The 21652-nt window shown below is 37.7% G+C and overlaps 1 protein-coding gene across 2 annotated transcripts in view; it reads left to right on the top strand.

Annotated features, from left to right (window-relative positions):
* Positions 1-21187, top strand: part of GOSR1 (golgi SNAP receptor complex member 1) — a 59003-nt gene extending 37816 nt beyond the window's left edge. For both annotated transcript variants that reach the window (XM_043478833.1, XM_043478823.1), the window contains exons 8-9: positions 14633-14715; positions 17189-21187. In XM_043478833.1, coding sequence (XP_043334768.1) covers positions 14633-14715; positions 17189-17313 — 208 coding nt within the window. In that variant the 3' untranslated portion in view covers positions 17314-21187. The remainder of the gene's footprint in view (positions 1-14632; positions 14716-17188) is intronic.
* The last annotated feature ends 465 nt before the right edge of the window (positions 21188-21652 follow it).

The following is a 21652-nucleotide window of genomic DNA, read 5'->3' as shown; positions in this document are numbered from 1 at the left end:
TTTCTTTTCTCTCCTTGCTATTCTTTGGAACTCTGCATTCAAATGGGTATATCTTTCCTTTTCTCCTTTGCCTTTGCCTTTTGTTTCTCTTCTTTTCAGAGCTATTTGTAAGGCCTCCTCAGACAACCATTTTGCCTTTTTGCATTTCTTTTTCTTGGGGTTGGTCTTGATCACTGCCTCGTGTACAATGGCACGAACCTCCATCCATAGTTCATCAGGCACTCTATCAGATCTAATCCCTTGAATCTATTTGTCACTTCCACTGTAAGGGATTTGATTTAGGTCATACCTGAATGATCTGATGGTTTTCCGTACTTTTTTCAATTTAAGTCTAAATTTGGCAATAAGGAGTTCATGATCTGAGCCATAATCAGCTCCCTGTCTTGTTTTTGCTGACTGTATAGAGCTGCTCCATCTTTGGCTGCAAAGAATATAATCAGTCTGATTTTGATATTGACCGTCTGGTGATGTCCATGTGTAGAGTCTTCTGTTGAGTTGTTGGAAGAGGGTGTTTGCTATGACCAGTGTGTTCTCTTGGCAAAGCTCTATTCGTCTTTGCCCTGCTTCATTCTGTACTCCAAGGCCAAATTTGCCTGTTACTCCAGGTGTTTCTTGACTTCCTACTTTTGCATTCCAGTCCCCTATAATGAAAAGGACATCTTTTGGGGGTATTAGTTCTAGAAGGTCTTGTAGGTCTTCATAGATCTACAACCTCAGCTCTTCAGCATTACTGGGCAGGGCATAGACTTGGATTACTGTGGTATTGAATGGTTTGCCTTGGAAACAGAGATCATTCTGTTGTTTTTGAGATTGCATCCAAGTACTGCATTTCGGACTCTTTTGTTGACTATGATGGCTACTGCATTTCTTCTAAGGGATTCTTGCCCACAGTAGTAGATATAATGGTCATCTGAGTTAAATTCACCCATTCCAGTCCATTTTAGTGTGCTGATTCCTAAAATTTCGATGTTCACTCTTTCCATCTCCTGTTTGACCATCCAATTTGCCTTGATTCGTGGACCTAACATTCCAGGTTCCTAACATTCCAGGTTCTATGCTCTTTACAGCATTGGGCTTTACTTCCATCACCAGTCACATCCACAACTAGGTGGTGGTTTTGCTTTGGCTCCATCTCTTCCTTCTTCCTGGAATTATCTCTCCACTGATCTCCAGTAGCATATTGGGCACCTACCAACCTGGGGAGTTCATCTTTCAGTGTCCTATCTTTTTGCCTTTTCATACTGTTCATGGGGTTCTCAAGGCAAGAATACTGAAATTTAAAAGTGGGCAAAAGATCCAAACAGGTATCTCATCAGAGATGATAAGCAGCTGGCAAAGAACCATGTGAAAACTGCTCAGCATTGTATGTCATTAGGGAATTGCAAACTAAAACTACTAGATACCACCACATACCTGTTAGAATGACTAAAATCGAAAACATTGACACCACCAAATGGAGCAATAGGAATTCTTATTACTGGTGGGAAATATAAAGCCACTTGTAATCATAAATCATAAAAAAAAAAAACTTAAAATCATAAAAAAACAGCCATTTTGGAAGCCAGTTTGGCAGTTTTTCTTAAAAAGCTAAATAGTCTTACCATACCATCCCGCAGTCACAGCCCTAAACAAATTGAAAATACGTCTAAGTAAAAACCTGCCCATGAATGTTCATAGCTGCTTTACTTCTAATTGCCAAAAGTTGGAAGCAACCAAGATGTCTTTCAAAAAGTGAATGGATAAACAACCTGTTAAGTACATACATTTGATGGACTGTTATTCAGTGATATAAGAAATAGGCTCAAGCCCCAAAAGATACAGAGCAACCTGAAATGCATAAAAGAAGTCAGTCTTCTTTTTTGTATACTTCATATTATATAATTCCAATTACATAACAAAGGCATGATCAACTGTTGTCAGGGGTTCAGAGTAGGAAGAGGAGGAAAAAAGAGGAAGAACTGGAGCACAGGAGATATTTGGGGTGGTGAAACTATTCTATATCATACTGTAATGGTGGATACATGACATGACATTATACACTTGTAAAACCCATAGACCTGTACAACTGCAAAGAGTAAACCCTAATGTAAACTGTGAACTTTAGTTAGTAATGTATCGATATTGGTTCATCAGTTGTAACAAGTGTACCACAGTAATAATATAAGATGTTAATAGTAGGTGTGGGAGGAAGGGTATATGGACTGTTACTTTTTGCTGAATATTTCTGCAAACTTAAAACTGTTCTAAAAAGTCTACTGATTTTTTGTTTAAATAGAAAATGTAACTTTCTGATTTCATTGCTAATAATTCAGCTTTTATTTTTCTCCTTTTTCTCCCCTTGACTGAACTGGGAAGAATTCTGTCAGGTGCTTAACTCTGTCTCTAGGTAACTTCAGTTCAGTTCAGTTCAGTTCGGTCACTCAGTCGTGTCCAACTCTTTGTGACCCCATGAACCACAGCACGCCAGGCCTCCCTGTCCATCACCAACTGCCGAAGTCCACCCACACCCATGTCCATTGAGTCAGTGATGCCATCCAACCATCTCATCCTCTGTCGTCCCCGTCTCCTCCTGCCCTCAATCTTTCCCAGCATCAGGGTCTTTTCAAATGAGTCAGCTCTTTGCATCAGGTGGCCAAAGTACTGGAGTTTCAGCTTCAACATCAGTCCCTCCATTGAACACCCAGGACCGATCTCCTTTAGGATGGACTGGTTGGATCTCCTTGCAATCCAAGGGACTCTCAAGAGTCTTCTCCAGTACCACAGTTCAAAAGCATCAATTCTTTGGCGCTCAGCTTTCTTCACAGTCCAACTCTCACATACATACATGACCACTGGAAAAACCATAGCCTTGACTAGACGGACCTTTGTTGGCAAAGTAATGTCTCTGCTTTTTAACATGCTATCCTGGTTGGTCATAACTTTCCTTCCAAGGAGTAAGGGTCTTTTAATTTCATGGCTGCAGTCACCAAATGCAGTGATTTTGGAGCCCAGAAAAATAGTCAGCCACTGTTTCCACTGTTTCCCCATCTATTTGCCATGAAGTGATGGGACCAGATGCCATGATCTTAGTTTTCTGAATGTTGAGTTTTAAGCCAACTTTTCACTCTCTTTCACTTTCATCAAGAGGCTCTTTAGTTCTTCTTCACTTTCTGTGTTAATGGAAGAGTGGTTACAAATGATTTCTATGTTCATCTTTGTTTTTTCTGTATTTTCCAAATGTTATCTGTAATATAAAACTCTGTTAGTACTTAGCTTTTTGTGTCCTACTGTAGCTTAATAGTATTGTTCAGATGTCTTAGAAGATATTTATATAAAAGTAAATAAGGCATAGGGTCCCTCTGGTTAACTATAAGTAGGTGGAATACTGAAATCACCGCAGTGCTTGATGTAAATTATCTCATTGGTTGGTGACAACTTCATCAGATTTTTTTTTACAGTTTACAAAGGGATCAGTTTTTAAGTTTTATTTATTACATACTTGCTTGTTTGTTTTCTTGCTTGCTTACTCATTTACTTGTTTATTCTTTTATTCACCTCCTCTTTTAAAAGATTCTTATTAGTTATTAACCTAAATGGTTTTGCCAGGTTCTTACATTTTGTTAAACTGCTTTAAAATATGTGCTTGAAATTTGTATCATTTGCAGTTTGTGTATTGAGGGAAGTGAATTACTTTTTAAACAGAATTAATATCTAAGTGTGGCTTTAGTGATTCCTTGGTACAGTAATTGATGACGAAATTTAGCTCATTGTTTTCAGCTAGTTTAAATTGGTTTCTTGAAAGAAACAGAAACTTATTGCTTAATCGTAGACAATGGGTGCCTCTTTGGAATACCTCTGGGCTGTTATGAAGTATTTGTTTACAAAGGATGATTCCACTTGATTATATATTATGTATCCCCAAAGGAGAGTAATTTTAAATTGTTTTTACTAGATTATGCTGTCTTTATGCCAAATGGATACATATGTCTGGGAGTTTGTTTTTATTTCTTCCCGCTGTAAAGCTGCCCTTTTACCAAGCTTAGCTACCTGTGCATTCCTCCCTAAAATGGATTTTTTGGAGGAGTCTTTCTTTCTAGTATTTGATGCATAAGTGGAAATGTTTTACCGATCAATGGTGCATTGGTATCTTTATTCAGATTCTTGAATTCTAAAGTGTGCCAAGCTGAGATTTGATTTTGTTTTTCAAAAAAGGAAGAAATTTTAAGATGTAGATAATTACAGCTTATAGGCATTGAAACTATATTGCCTATCCTGTCTCAACAATTTGGCTGTAATTCTGAAGTTTTGGATAGACAGTGGTGACAACTTGGAGCTATCTAGATTAAAGAAGTAGTTTTATTTTTTTGTGCTCTCATTAAAACTGTTCTGACTTTAATCATTAAGTATCTCTGTGGAAGAAATAGATTTAAGCCTACAAATTAAGATGAAAACTATATATGTGGATTAACTAATTTCAGAGTCCAGAATTTTCTCTAGCTGATTTCAAAAGTCTGGGTGTTTTTCACGTAAATGACTGGAAAAATAATCTATCTGTAAAATATAGAAAAATTAAGTGCAAGTTTTAAATGTGGTTTTAATAATTCCAGAATTTGAATTTTCTTTTTATTTGCAGCTCAGATCGTCTAATAGAAGAGACAATAAGGTAGGAAAAATGGGGTTTTTTTGTTTGTTTACATATTAATGAACAGATGAGATTAATCCTATAACTAGAGTTAAAGTCAGTTAATCTTCCTTAAAGATGGGAATTTTATTACTTGGTAATGTATTTTTACTATGACTTCCCCTTGTAAGATACTTGAAGCCTAAAACATTTGTTTTGGAGCTGTTGGCATTAGGGTTTTTTACCTAGTGAATTCATTCTCAATATTTTCAGCCTCTGTCTTTTTTTATTCTCACTTTTTAATGGAAAACAGTCTTGAACATGTGATTTATTAAGTGTCTTATGTGTAACATTTATGTAGACTTGGTTTCTGTCATAGCAGCTATAGAAAGTCTACAGTAATTAGTCTTATCTGTAATAATATTGAAGTAACTTCTTTAAGGTAAGGGAAGGGAAACTTGTTTGTTCGTTTTAACTGCTTAATTCTCTAGGTTTGATAAATTTTTAAATACCTATTTTAAGACAGTAAAAAAAAAGTTAACTGGTAATGGTCTCAACTCTTCAAAATTAAGCACTGTCTAAAGCACTTTTTCAGGAAAGGTAGCATGAAATACATAGAAACAACAAACATTTGTATTCTTATCATAGACTTTGGTATTGTGTTCAGGGCTTCCCAGGTGGTGAAGACCCTGCCTGCCAGTGCAGGAGATGTAAGAGACGTGGGTTCGATCCCTGGGTTGGGAAAATCCCCTGGAGGAGGGCATGGCAGCCCACTCCAGTTTTCTTGCTGGAGAATCCCATGGACAGAGGAGCCTGGAGGGCTGTAGTCCATAGAGTCGCAAAGAGTTGGATCCAGCTGAAGCAACTTAGCATGCATTGTGTTCAAGGGTTGCACATGCTATATGTTGTTTAATCTCCTCAGTAACTCATGAGATAGGCACTGATCACTAGATACTATCTTCAATACAAAAGAGAAGTTAAGGTAGGTAATCTGCCCATAATCACATTACTAACAAATAGTATTGAGGATTCAGATCCTCAAACCTGAGTCAATAACTCTAGAGCAGGAGCTCTGTCTAAACCACTACTACATTTCCTGCCTTATTGAAAGAGGATGAGCTTTGGAGTATGATTTGGTTTGAAACCTGACTGTGTTACTTAATTAGATCTCTGTTCTTGAACAAGTTTCTTGGAATCTTCATGTTCTTATGTGTTTAAAAATACAGAATTCATGATAATACCTACCCTAAAAGATTGTTGTGAAGATTACAGATAATATAAGTAAAAAGATAATATAAGTAAAACCCTTGAGTCGAGAAGATCCCCTGGGTGCTACTAAGTTAATTTAAATGGCAGCTCTATTATTAATATTTTTTAACTGTTTATTTTGATATTTCAGGTTTCAGGAAAGCTCCAGTGGCACTAAAAGTTTACACATACCTTTTACCTTAGATTCCCCAAATGTTACCATTTTGCCACATTTGCTTTTTCACTGTTTTTTTTTCTGAACTACTTGTAAATAAGTTCCAGGCATGATGCCTCTTTACCTCTAAATATTTCAGTTTCAGTGTTCATATCCTGAAATTTTTATGTTGAAATGAGCTCATGGATTCTTATTCTATTCAGTGGATTATAGTATGTTCCTATAGTTGAAAATCATAAATTATAATTTTATAATAAGATGAATTTATCATATCTTGGAATTTTGTTTGAATTTCATGCAGAGTCTTCCACCTCTCCACAGTTTTCACAAAATTGCTTAATTGTTGACTGAAATATCTCCCTTGTGGCTTGTTTGCTTTCATCAGTGCATGAAGTTGGGTCACATTTTATCAGGGATTCTTTTCTTAAAGTTTCCCCATAATTCTAGCTGTAAAGTTTTCCTTTTCCTTTTGGAGCTACATTTTAAAAACAATGTACACAACTGAATATAAACTGGCATCAATTTGTTGAAAAGACCTAATATTTATAAGTTTATTCTTAAGCTTTAAATGTATAATTAGTATTATCTATTGTTGAAAAAATGGCTTCCCAGGTGTCTCATTGGTAAAGAATCCACCTGCCAAGCAGGAGATGTGGGTTGGATCCTTGAGTCTGGAAGATCCCCTGGAGAAGGAAATGGCAACCCACTCCAGTATTCTTGCCAGGAGAATCCCATGGACAGAGGAGCCTGGTGGGCTACAATCCACGGGGTCACAAAAGAGTTGGATACAACTGGACAACTAAACAGCAATTGTTAAATAAAAAAAAAGTCTGAGTTTAGTTCACAGGATAGGTGAGAATGTTGAAGTTCCAGTAATCATCAATGATTTATCATTTTAAAAGCATTATTATTTGGAATTTGTTTTGTTCCTGCATATATTTGTCCCTTGAAATAACAACAGCCTAGATTTCACTCCAATTGACTCCAGATGATGGAATGAGATAGGAAAGGATATCTAGATATACTTTGTGTGGTACTGGAAATCATGCATATTCAACAAGATAATAACATAATGTTTGATGATAATATCTGTTCTCCAAGGAATACAGAGTGCTTTGCGGGAATTATTTTTTAATTTTCTCTACTTCTGAGTCAGAGTGCATAGGAGATAGTGATAGTCCCAGTTTAAGAAAACAGAGGAATATATGATTCAAAGATTGTTGCTCAGCCCAGGTTTGAATTGTTGCTTTTTTCAAGGCTATAGTACCTATTTTAAAATATCTGGTAAAGTAAATTTACTATAAAACAACTACATTTTAAATGTATCATATTCTATCATAGATAGACACTTAACCTGAAACATTAGGAATAAGAACTAGTGATACAAAGGATGTTGTTAGTTTCACTCTTATGATCTTCTTGGATCTAAAATTCAATGTGAAGGCGAGGGTGGGATAATTTGAGAGAATAGCATTGAAACATGTACATTACCATATGTGAAATAGATGACAGTGCAAATTCAATGCATGGAGCAGGGCACCCAAGGCCAGTGCTTTGGGACAACCCAGAGGGGATAGGGTGCAGAGGGAGGTTCAGGATTGGGGGGGCACGTATATGCCTGTCGCCAATTCACGTTGATGTATGGCAAAAACCATCACTATATTGTAAAGTGATTATCCTCCAATTAAAATCAATTAATTAAAAAAATAAAATTTAATGTGTTATAAAATTGACATTGCCTGCCTCTTTCTGCTCAAAGCTTGACTGGCTGTGCTTTAGACCTGGTGTATTCACTGTCTGGGTCCTGGGATATCTTTTTACCATTATCCTACAGTGACCTCCTTAAATGGAATCACTTATTTCTAGGATTTACTGTCTTCTACTTTCTTAGTTTATCCCCTCATTATGTTGGACCATGTTCTTTAGTAGCTTCCTCAGAAAGAATAAGAAGTAAATGTTTTGGACTTTACACATCTCAAAAAAGTTTTTATTCTACCCATATTCTTTTTTTTTTTTTTTTCAATTTTATTTATTTTATTTTTGACTGCACTAGGTCTTTGCTGCTTTGCATGGGCTTTCTCTAGTTGTGGTGGATGAAGGCTACTCTTCATTGCAGTGCACGGGCTTCTCATTGTGGTAGCTTCTCTTGTTGCAGAGCACAGCCCCTAGGCACACAGGCTCAGTAGTTGGCAGCCAGCAGGCCCTAGAGTGCGGGCTCAGTGGTTGTGACGCATGAGCTTAGTTGCTCTGCGTGTGGAATCATCCTGGACTAGGGATCAAACCCCTGTCTCCTGCATTGGCAGGCGGATTCCCATCCACTGGGCCCAGGGAAGTCCCTGTTCTACCCATATTCTTGATTCAGTGTTTAGCTAAAAGTCAGAATTGTAGGTTGAAAATAATTTTCACATTTTTTAAGGCATTGTTTAAGTCTAGTCCCAATTAAAATTTTATGTCCTTCGTAAATGATGGGCTTCCCTTGTGGCTCAGCTGGTAAAGAATCCACCTGCAATGCGGGAGACCTGGGCTCGATCCCTGGGTTGGGAAGATCCCCTGGAGAAGGGAAAGGCTACCCACTCCAGTATTCTGGCCTGGAAAATTCCATGGGCAGTATAAGTCCATGGGTTCACCAGGAGTCAGACACAACTGAGCAACTTTCACTTTCACTTTTCATAAGATATGCTATTTTCCTCTGGAATCTTTTAGGAATGTCCCTTTTCCCCTATGTTTTTGTTTGTGTTTAATCTCACCATGATGAGGTTGACATGCATCATTTTTAGTCTATTTGGTGGGCTTTTACAATCTGAAAACTTATCTTTAGATCTGAGAAATTTTCTTACATTTATCATTTTCTTCCCTCCTTCTTCTTGATCCTTCTTTTAAAAAATGTATGCAATTTATATTTGTCAAATATACCTAAATAAAGCAGGGAAGAAAAAGAATTCACCTAAAATACAACCACTACATTGGTTAATAATTTGGTGCGTTTCCTTATTTTTCTCTATGTAGCTCTTCGTATCTGTGTAAAATGATTTTTAAAATATTAATATATTCATCAAAAAAGGCAGACACATGTATAGTCATGCATTTAGAAAGAGTGGAATGATATTAATCATAGCAGGTTAGTTTGTGCCATCACCTAACTTGTCCATGACTTAAAACAGTAAGTTGTAAGAGGGTCATATGGTAAGTGTTAACCCCTAAAAAGGGAAAGGGGGTTGCTTGTAGAATACTAGTTATAGACACTGCAAGTGGGGTTCCTATTCTTGACGAAGGATAAGAATTGGGTGGTGGAAATATGTGATGGTCTAGGGAGCTGCCCTACTGTAGCCAGTTACTGAGTGGTGGAACAACAACATGCATTTTTCCTGGTTCCTTTTATCTTTCAACTTATATTTTTTTGAAGTGTAGTTCCTGTTGTTCAGTTGCTAAGTCATGTCTGACTCTTCGTGACCGCATGGACTGCAGCATGCCAGGCCTCCCTGTCCCTCACTATCTCCTGGAGTTTGCCCAAATTGATGTCCATTGCATCAGTGGTGCCATCCAACCATCTCATCCTCTGTCACCCTCTTCTCCTCTTGCCTTCAATCTTTCCCAGCATTGGGGTCTTTTCCGGTGAATTGGTGTCTCACATCAGGTGGACAAAGTATTGGAGTTTCATTTGTCCTTCCAATTAATATTCAGGGTTGATTTCCTTTAGGATTAACTGGTTTGATGTTCTTGTAGTCCAAGAGACTTTTAAGAGTCTTCTCCAGCACATTTCAAAAACATCAGTTCTTTGGCACTTAGCCTTCTTTATGGTCCATCTCTCAAATCCATACATGGCTACTGGAAAACCGTAGCTTTGACTGTATGCCTTTGTCGGCAAAGTGATATCTCTGCTTTTTAATATGCTGTCTAGTTGATTCTCAAATATAATTTTGGAATATAATCTTTTCATAAATTAAGGGCTGGTTGTATATAAATATTTTGTGATATGTTACACATTTGGTTCTATTTTTATAATTGTAATTCCCTACTTCCCTCTCAAAGAGTTTTTCCTGATTAAGGATATTTTGGTAGCTGGCTCCTTTTAAAACCATTTTAAGAAGCTTTTGTAATGGCAATGGGACCATACCTATCAATAATTACCTTAAATGTAAATAGGTTGAATGCCCCAACCAAAAGACAAAGACTGGCTGAATGGATACAAAAACAAGACCCCTATATACGCTGTCTACAAGAGACCCACCTCAAAACAAGGGACACATACAGACTGAAAGTGAAGGGCTGGAAAAAAATATTTCACGCAAACGGAGACGAAAAGAAAGCAGGAGTCGCAATACTCATATCAGATAAAATAGACTTTAAAATAAAGGCTGTGAAAACAGACAAAGAAGGACACTACATAATGATCAAAGGATCAATCCAAGAAGAAGATATAACAATTATAAATATATATGCACCCAACATAGGAGCACCACAATATATAAGGCAAATGCTAACGAGTATGAAAGGGGAAATTAACAGTAACACAATAATAGTGGGAAACTTTAATACCCCAGTCACACCTATGGATAGATCAACTAAACAAAATTAATAAGGAAACACAAACTTTAAATAACACAATGGACCAGCTAGACCTAATTGATATCTATAGGACATTTCACCCCAAAACAATCAATTTCACCTTTTTCTCAAGTGCACACAGAACCTTCTCCAGAATAGATCACATCCTGGGCCATAAATCTAACCTTGGTAAATTCAAACAAATTGAAATCATTCCAGTCATCTTTTCTGACCACAATGCAGTAAGATTAGATCTCAATTACAGGAAAAAAACTATTAAAAATTCAAACATATGGAGGCTAAATAACACACTTCTGAATAACCAACAAATCATAGAAGAAATCAAAAAAGAAATCAAAATATGCATAGAAACGAATGAAAATGAAAACACAACAACCCAAAACCTATGGGACACTGTAAAAGCAGTGCTAAGGGGAAGGTTCATAGCATTACAGGCTTACCTCAAGAAACAAGAAAAAAGTCAAGTAAATAACCTAACTCTACACCTAAAGCAACTAGAGAAGGAAGAAATGAAGAACCCTAGTAGAAGGAAAGAAATCTTAAAAATTAGGGCAGAAATAAATGCAAAAGAAACAAAAAGAGACCATAGCAAAAGTCAACAAAGCTAAAAGCTGGTGTTTTGAAAAGATAAACAAAATTGATAAACCATTAGCAAGACTCATTAAGAAACAAAGGGAGAAGAACCAAATCAATAAAATTAGAAATGAAAATGGAGAGATCACAACAGACAACACTGAAATACAAAGGATCATAAGAGACTACTACCAGCAGCTCTATGCCAATAAAATGGGCAACTTGGAAGAAATAGACAAATTCTTAGAAAAGTACAACTTTCCAAAACTGAACCAGGAAGAAATAGAAGATCTTAACAGACCCTTCACAAGCACGGAAATTGAAACTGTAATCAGAAATCTTCCAGCAAACAAAAGCCCAGGACCATATGGCTTCACAGCTGAATTCTACCAAAAATTTAGAGAAGAGCCAACACCCATCCTACTCAAACTCTTCCAGAAAATTGCAGAAGAAGGTAAACTTCCAAACTCATTCTATGAGGCCACCATCACCCTAATTCCAAAACCAGACAAAGATGCCACAAAAAAAAGAAAACTACAGGCCAGTATCACTGATGAACATAGATGCAAAAATCCTTAACAAAATTGTAGCAAACAGAGTCCAACAACATATTAAAAAGATCATACGTCATGACCAAGTGGGCTGTATCCCAGGAATGCAAGGATTCTTTAATATCCGCAAATCAATCAGTGTAATACACCACATTAGCAAATTGAAAGATTAAAACCATATGATTATCTCAATAGATGCAGAAGAAGCCTTTGACAAAATTCAACATCCATTTATGATAAAAAGGCTCCAGAAAGCAGGAATAGAAGGAACATACCTCAACATAATAAAAGCTATATATGACAAACCCACAGCAAGCATTACCCTCAATGGTGAAAAATTGAAAGCATTTCCCCTAAAATCAGGAACAAGACAAGGGTGCCCACTCTCACCACTACTATCCAACATAGTTTTGGAAGTTTTGGCCACAGCAATCAGAGCAGAAAAAGAAATAAAAGGAATCCAGATTGGAAAAGAAGAAGTGAAACTCTCACTGTTTGCAGATGACATGATCTTCTACATAGAAAACCCTGAAGACTCTACCAGAAAATTACTAGAGCTAATCAACGAATATAGTAAAGTTGCAGGATATAAAATTAACATGCAGAAATCCCTTGCATTCTGATACACTAACAATGAGAAAACAGAAAGAGAAATTAAGGAAACATTACCATTCACCATTACAACAAAAAGAATAAAATACTTAGGAGTATATCTACCTAAAGAAACAAAAGACCTATACATAGAAAACTATAGAACACTGATGAAAGAAGTCAAAGAGGACACAAATAGATGGAGAAATATACCGTGTTCATGGATTGGAAGAATCAATATTGTGAAAATGAGTATACTACCCAAAGCAATCTATAGATTGAATGCACTCTCTATCAAGCTACCAATGGTATTCTTTACAGAACTAGAACAAATAATTTCACAATTTGTGTGGAAATACAAAAAAACTCAAATAGCCAAAGCAATCTTGAGAAAGAAGAATGGAACTGAAGGAATCAACCTGCCTGACTTTAGGCTCTACTACAAAGCCACAGTCATCAAGACAGTATAGTACTGGCACAAAGACAGAAATATAGATCAATGGAACAGAATAAAAAGCCCAGAGATAAATCCACATACCTATGGACACCTTATCTTCAACAAAAGAGGCAAGGATATACAATGGAAAAAAGACAACCTCTTTAACAAGTGGTGCTGGGAAAACTGGTCAACCACTTGTAAAACAATGAAACTAGAACACTTTCTAACACCATACACAAAAATAAACTCAAAATGGATTAAAGATCTAAATGTAAGACCAGAAACTATAAAACTCCTAGAGGAGAACATAGGCAAAACACTCTCCGACATAAATCACAGCAAGATCCTCTATGACCCACCTCCCAGAATATTGGAAATAAAAGCAAAACTAAACAAATGGGACCTAATGAAACTTAAAAGCTTTTGCACTACAAAGGAAACTATAAGCAAGGTGAAAAGACAGCCTTCAGATTGGGAGAAAATAATAGCAAATGAAGCAACAGACAAAGGATTAATCTCAAAAATATACAAGCAACTCCTGCAGCTCAATTCCAGAAAAATAAATGACCCAATCAAAAAATGGGCCAAAGAACTAAACAGACATTTCTCCAAAGAAGACATACAGATGGCTAACAAACACATGAAAAGATGCTCAACATCACTCATTATCAGAGAAATGCAAATCAAAACCACAATGAGGTACCATTACACGCCAGTCAGGATGGCTGCTATCCAAAAGTCTACAAGCAATAAATGCTGGAGAGGGTGTGGAGAAAAGGGAACCCTCTTACACTGTTGGTGGGAATGCAAACTAGTACAGCTGCTATGGAGAGCAGTGTGGAGATTCCTTAAAAAACTGGAAATAGAACTGCCATATGACCCAGCAATCCCACTTCTGGGCATACACACTGAGGAAACCAGATCTGAAAGAGACACGTGCACCCCAATGTTCATCGCAGCACTGTTTATAATAGCCAGGACATGGAAGCAACCTAGATGCCCATCAGCAGACGAATGGATAAGGAAGCTGTGGTACATATATACCATGGAATATTACTCAGCCATTAAAAAGAATTCATTTGAATCAGTTCTAATGAGATGGATGAAACTGGAGCCCATTATACCGAGTGAAGTAAGCCAGAAAGATAAAGACCAATACAGTATACTAACACATATATATGGAATTTAAAAAGATGGTAGCGGTAACCCTATATGCAAAACAGAAAAAGAGACACAGATGTACAGAACAGACTTTTGGACTCTGTGGGAGAAGGCAAGGGTGGGGTGTTCTGAAAGAATAGCATTGAAACAAGCATACTATCAAGGGTGAAACAGATCACCAGCCCAGGTTGGATGCATGAGACAAGTGCTCAGGGCTGGTGCATTGTAAAGACCCAGAGGGATGGGATGGGGAGGAAGGCGGGAGGGGGGAGCGGGATGGGGAACACATGTAAATCCATGGCTGATTCATGTCAATGTATGGCAAAAACCACTACAATATTGTAAAGTAATTAGCCTCCAGCTAATGAAAATAAATGGGAAAAAAATTTTTTAAAAAAGAAGAAGCTTTTGTATTGTGTTGATTTGTCAGTTGTCTTAGTTCATTTGTTACTTTGAATTTAAAAAAAAAAAACAAAACACAGGAAATGGTCCACTGCCTTGTCCAAAAAAATATCAGAAGATAGCATTGGGGATAAAGTGATCATTCAGAAAAAGAACAATGGGAAGATGACTTGGGAAATGATTTTTTTTTTTCATGTTCCTTCCCAGGTGCTTTTCAAAGCTGGTGTCATTCACCTTGGTTTTCTGTTCATTTTTATAAGTACGATGAATCCATGCATGATCGTCTTAAACGTCAATTGATGAGCTTCTCTTTTTCTCCCTTGCAGCATTGCTATGGCAACAAAAGAAAATATGACTTCACAGAGAGGAATGTTGAAATCAATTCAGAGTAAAATGAACACTTTGGCCAGTATCCTTTTTGACAGTTTGAAATCTGTGTTTTGGGGGGCGGAAATCTCCGTGTGCTTCACCACTCTCTCCCTCCCTTGGGCAGATTGCCATCGTCAGTGACAGTAGAAGTCATCTGTAATTCTGTATTATGAATATGCCCTGCACTTGTACTTTGTGAAAGTTCATACTGTTTAGTGCCATTTCTTAAAGATAGCACACCAGAAGTTTCATACTAGTAGATCTAGAAAAAAAATGATAAATATAATTTCCAAATTATTCACAAAATTATTTTGCATCTTAAAAGCTCTTGAATCCATGTTAGAACTCTACAGTGCATGCTGTTTTTACACAGAGGTGATAAATTTTGTGCTTTTTCTTTTTTCATTTTGGAGAATAAGTCAGTGGCATATGTGTAGAAAGGGAGGCAAGTAGACAGCCACATGTGTAAGCGCTGATCACTGTATTTTCTTTTTGCACAAGCTGAACTCTAGTATAGATTTGCTGCTTGTTTGTTGTGACCTCTGCCTTTTTTAGTTCTTCAGTTTCCCAGTTTAAATTAGTACTACTCATATTCTGAGAAATCCAGCAGGGAAACTGCTGAGACCAAAAACATTCCGTTTCCTTTGAGGAGTCAAGCCTTTTAGAGAAAAAAGTTTCCTTTCCCGATTACTTAATAGGGAAAGGACCTATAATTTCAAAAGTTGAGTATCTTCTGATCCTAGATAATTTGAGGTCACTTTTAGTTTGATCCCTTATTTGCCTAAGGAAAAGAATATCCTGAAGTGTATTGATATTGTCCAGTTTTTGGTGAATTTTGTTCTTGCTTTGTCACCCTAAGTGTAAAACCATACATCTAAAATCATTTCTGTTTTATATAGGGCTTTGCAGTTAGTAGAGTACTCTGATATACATTATCTCATTTTATCAGTACCATAAATTAGAATCATTTCCAAAAATATGTTTTAAAAAAACCAAATAAAATGGGTTTAATTAGTTAGAACTCCATAGAAAGATAATAATAGAAACCTAATTTACACTGACCTAGTGAGGAAAAGGAATTGTTCATATGTCTGTAAAATTCAGGGGTAGAATTTGGCTTAATGGATGGCTGGGATGCAGAGGCTCAGATTTTATTATCAAGAATCTGCCTTTCTGCTCTCTGTTCCCCTCCTCCATCTCTCATTTCTGTTTACTTACGTGATGGCCTTATTCTCAGGCACATTTTCTCCTTGTGCTGATAAGAGATGGCTAACGGGGTCACCTCCTGCCAGATCAAAAATTATGGAATTTCTAACAACTCTGGCACATGTCCAAAGAGGACTGTGGTTGCCCTCACTTGAGTCACTGCCTAACCCAGCCACTGGCCAAGGGGAGGGACTCTTCCCTCTTGCCAGCCCTGAGTGGGTATGTACACCTGATGGCAGAGGACAACATCAGCCCCACCCAGTTACATGAACTGAACTGGATTATTAGAGAAGGAGCAGCGAGATTCCCCTAAAAGATAAACTAGGTAGAAATGTGTTCGCTACAGACAGGGTTTCCTTCCTGTTGTCAAAAGTTTTCTTATTTCTTCTAAGGGCAGTGTTGACCCTTCTTGTACCAAGCCAGAAAAGATTAAGCATCTGCTTTATATGAGATTTGTACCTGACACCATGTAAGTTTTTGTAGTCAGAAACCACTGCTGGAAATGCAAAACAGTATAGGATGCACAGGCATGTGCTTGGATTACAACATACCACCAAGTAAGATAGGAAGATATCTTACAATACCAAATAAAATACAGTTGTGACTGCTGTAAAACTCCTGAAACTGAAAGTTTCCTCTTTCCTTTTGTTGCGTTCCCCACAAAGGGCAGTCAGAGCAGTTTAACCCACCTTCTGACCCTATTCCTGCCCACTCCTGCTAAGTGAATTTAAAATTTTTAAATAATTAACTAGCGTTTGATTATATAGACCCTTAGAGTTTGTTCCCACCAATTGTCTGGATCCAGGGGGGCTTATCACCCTGTGGGGAGATCATGTACTCCTCAAAACCCTTCTGGAAGAACTTCCCTGTCTCCTCAGGAAAGGGATTTAAGAGAGAGAGAGAGGAAGAGAAGGAAATGCAGGATGGTGGTGGTGGTAGCTGGCTGTACCTCTGCCTCCCTGCCCTGCAGGGTTCCTTCATTCCTGACCACACTGGCTCCTACCCGGACAGTAATCCCTCAGTACATGGCAGCAGTCATCACTGCTGTCTCCTCCTCTCTCTCAATGTTTTCCTTTTTGTTATTCTTCCTCGTGTCCTGCAGTGCACCAAGGGACTCAGATTTGCCTGGGCCTTTGAGCTTAAGGCATTGGTGTGTGCCGCAGCTCCCGCAGTGCGATTTTCTTCCCCTCTGCTTCTTCTCATCGTTTGTCTTTCTGGGCTCGACTGGTCTCTGTTTTTTGTGATTCCTGTGACTTTTCATTAAAGAGGCTTCTTCCACATATGACCTTAATAAAGATTTCCCAAAGATCGTTTTCCTGCTGTGAACAGCCTCATCCAGCGAATCAACCTTAGGAAGCGGCGAGACTCCCTCATCCTGGGTGGTGTTATTGGCGTCTGTACCATCCTGTTGCTGCTGTATGCATTCCATTGATGGGACATCTCCAGGGACTCTTGACAGCCACCACTTTCACACCCTGATCAGAAGAAGAAAAATAGAAAGGAGAAGTTGACTGACCTGCTAATTAGCCTGACCGGCAGGATTCATTCAAGACTGATAGTGATGGACTCTGACATGGTCAGGTTGAGCGGAAATCACAGGTTTTCTGTGCTATCTTTTCTAACACACATTTCCCTCTGTTTTTAGTTTCTAAAAAAAAAAAGATGTTTTGTCTCCCCAAGAGGTAAGTAAACCCATCAGAAACAGAATTTCCATGCTTCGATGATAGTGTTGAAGGCTGATGACAAGCCAGGTCATGAAGCTGGACTCTTCAAAAAACCAGGTTTCTCTATATCCAAAGACTGCTTTCCTTTCAGCCACCAGATGGAGTTGTGAATAAAAATAGCTTTCTCCTTTTATTTTACACTCATGATGAGAAATCCCAAGTCATTTCTTGATAATCTGTGCTATAAATTTCTACTCTTTGTCCCCAACTTTTTTGGTGTTCAAGGAAAATGGCAATTTTCAAAGAATCTTTGAGATTTTCACAGGCCATCTTCAACACAGTTGAGGTTATCTGAAACAGAAGACAAACACTGCAAAAAAGACTTTATCTTGTTTTTTAATCATGCCCACACTCGGGTTAACTGTATTCCTGGAAAAACCATCAAGAATGACAGGCTTTTTTTTGGTCAGTCATTATTTTTTACTTTTTGTTAATTTCTTCTATTGAGTAATATCTATTACTACAAGAAAACAAAATTCCAGTTCTATCACGACAAAAAGCCAGTCAGTGCCCCTAACTTGTCCTCCTCATGTCATGATTAACACTGACAACCAAGTGAGGAAAATGCTTGATTTTCCTTGTGATCTCTTCAACAAGCCACGTGTAAAAAGACACTGAGTGAGGGGCCACCATCCAGATGATTCCATTTGTAAATGTTCCACATGTAGGAGCAAAAGTTTAAGAACCCCTGTCTTATGTACCAGGAATTCTGTGTTCTGTGAAAACCTATTCATTCCAAATCTGTTAGGCTTTCCCAAACATTCAGAGAATGAGGGGCTTTACTACTGAAGGAGAAAATACCAGAATCTGTTTCTGTCTGCACTGTCAGAATCTGTCTTCTGTTACCACCCTGGACAGTGACAAAATCTTAAACCACCCACCAGAATTCTTTTCAAGTTTAACCATTTCCTGGTTTCTGTAAATGTTACGACTTTTCTAACTGAACTACCGACAAATAGGTCGAAGACTTCCAACATCTGCTGTTCTTACCAAGAAAGAAGGCTCCTCTTCACCTCTGGAATGCACTGTGGTGTTTATGGTATTGGTTTGAGACCATGCCACAGGAAATAAAAGGATATTAGCATGTAGTTCTTCACTCCATCACAGTGTGTTGATGGTGACATTCAGATGAACTTGATTACAGGCTGATCAGTAGACTAACCTCTGGTTGGGTACAGTAACTCAGAGGTTTTTCATTCTGGCATTAGAGTTTCATTATGTTCTGGGTATGAAGAACAATTGATATATTTTTTTTTTAACTATGGGGTTTATTTTTCTAAATATGGGTTGATTGATCAATCAGTTGATTGGGGATGCCCTTAAAAGAAAATATAAGTTTTCCCACTGTGAACCTTGAAAGATCAGAGAAGTAAGTTCATTTATTAAATTGTCTCCTGGGAGAACAAAACTTCTCTCCCCTGACTCTTTATTTATCTTTGATTTTTCAAAGGGTCTTGATCGGTGGTTGTGCCTCAGCTAGAATTTGTGGGACTTTGGTTGCTATATAGTCAGCATTTATAAAAATCTGAAGTATCATAAATAAAGTTATTTATTTAATTATACTACCAGTGTTTTTTACTGGTCTGATTATTTGGTGTGTTCATGAAAGCTGATGGTGGCATGAGAGTAAAACTAGGACCTGGGCTAATCTAGCTTGGTGCAGCTGAGCAAACAAATGCTTTTGATAGCTGGTAAGCCTTTCCATTAGGGTCATGCTTAAATGAAGTAATAGAATTATGTTGATTATTTTCTTTATGAAAATAAACAAGTTCTTCTAAGGAAGTTGAGAAAGTGTGGTGTAGATGTTGGTGTCAGACAGGTCTGACTAACCTCGCAGTGGTGTAACCCATAGTGAGGTGACCCAGGGCCGAACGTAGGGCTCGCTTCTCCTCTACGGTTCCTTCCTTTGTGGAAGGAAGCCCTGGAGGAGGGACAGGCGTGTGCCATCGACAAGCAGAGGCTCCCTTTGGGTCCCATGGTGGCTGATTTGAACTCTCTTCAGTTTCATGCCAGTTAGCCTTTTTTTTCTTTTTTTAACAGCTTACTTTTCTCAACCTTTTGCTGTCGTTACAAACCAGTTACTAGGCTCAGGGGCCAACAGTAAGTTGCTTATTGGAGCCAGGTGCAAGGAGTTTTCTATTCCTGGTCCCAAATGTTGCCTGTTACAGGAAGTTCTTCTCTCTCAGTCATGTCTTACATAACCCATGTCTTTTAGGGATCTTAAATCACTCAGAACTTCCCATTTCACTTGAAATGAGAAATCATGGTAACAAAAAGGGCAGGAGATTTCAAAAAGTATAGTTCTCTGAGAGTTTGCTTTACTGTGTGCCAGTAACTTTAGTTTAAAATGGTTAATGAATCTATTACTCAAGTTCAAGCCCAGATATTCAAGTACTTTAGTTGATCTGTCCTGGGTATTTCTATATTCTTGTCACTATTAATGATACTGAGGGAGTCCCTGTAACAGGCAGCATTGCTCACCCATATTTTTCTAATGTTAGAAAAGGGCTTTTCTTCTCCATTCTTCCTTTCTCCTGCTTGCCAAAATTTTCTAGAGAATGTCTTTTTACATCCTGCCCAGCACTCACATCAGCCATGGGAGTATGACCCTGAGAGTGGAGATGGGTAATGAGAGAGAGAAGTCAGCATGAGGGCGTTTTTGGTACCTGGAACCAAATAATACTGACTCTAGTTCTTTCCTGTTGGATGCGGAATAGAAAAATGTACTTATTGAGCCTTTTGATGCAATGACTTTTGGCCTCTGTGGAACTGAGGCACCTTGGACTTGCATTCCCACCATGAATTTTTCTGTTTCATTGTTAATGATCTCAACCTGATGAAAAGGACTTTAAAGAACTGGACTAGCCTTTTTGGTTTTCTAATACCTCATGTTTGATCACTAGCCAGATATGATTTCTTGGAAACTGACTGCATTTTCTAACTTGCAATATGAAGCTATTGAGGGTGAATGGCCATGTCTAGTGTTACACTGAATTTTGTGGCAAATGTAAAGAGGAAATGGATTCTACTGGGAATTTAAATGATTCTGTTCCATTCTTCTTTGGGGATAGGAGTTGTTTAGCCTGGTCTCCAAAAAGATACAGCTTTTCATCATGATCTTTATAAACTAATCTTACTCCTTTATGAACCTGCCTACCCATAAGTTTTATAGGGCAAAAGAAAATCAGGAACCAGTGACTCTGAGGATGTTACTGGGTAAGAAGCTGAGACAGCTGAGCCATATCCTGAGGCATCTTATTTTCTTTGTGTCTACTGCAAAGTGTCACTTTGGTATCAAAGTATTTGCATCTATTCCTATCCTATTAGCTCTTAGAGAGGAAGAGAAATCAATTCCAATCACACTTTACCATGATGGAAGATGTTTCCTCATGAAAAAAATGCCAATACAGATTTTAAAAAATCTATTCCAAATGCACTTTTTAATTTTTTGCTTTTAAAATGGCTTCTTGGAACCAGGTTTATTGTATTTGTACTTCATTTTTGTTCTCATCTAAATGTGCATTTTCTGACTGTATAGAAGAAGCTTTGTTATGTAATTTAATAATAAATTAGAAATCTGAATAGTGTGTCTGTGGTTCTTTGTATTGGGACAGTACCATTGAGGCAGTTTAGGAGAGTGATTATTGACATCTTTGGTGTTAATAAGTGTTTCTCACAGCGTTCTGAAACCCAAGGTGAAATAATACGGACAATGGAGCTAACAAACTATCATTCAAAAACATCATAGGAATATTCCACTAATAATTTAGCCCAAGAAGTGAAGGAGAATCTCTCCTATCACAGTGAAACTTCAGGAAGTAGGACAAAAATGTCCAGTTGTAGAATCTAGCAAGAAAAACAGGGTCTTGCCCTCCCTAAAGAATGACATTTTATCCTATAGATCAGGAATTGGTTCTCTACCCCCAGGAATTTGAGAATTCCTCATTTCCCGTTGCCACTCGTGTGTTCTGCATCCTTTTTAAAAATAACAGTAAAATTGAGATATAATTCACATATCACAAAATTCACTCTTTCGAAATGTACTGA

The sequence above is a fragment of the Cervus canadensis genome, chromosome 1 (assembly GCF_019320065.1).
Source record: "Cervus canadensis isolate Bull #8, Minnesota chromosome 1, ASM1932006v1, whole genome shotgun sequence".
Classification (NCBI taxonomy): domain Eukaryota; kingdom Metazoa; phylum Chordata; class Mammalia; order Artiodactyla; family Cervidae; genus Cervus; species Cervus canadensis.
Note: the sequence above shows the minus strand (reverse complement) of the source record. Positions and strands in the feature narration are given on the sequence as shown.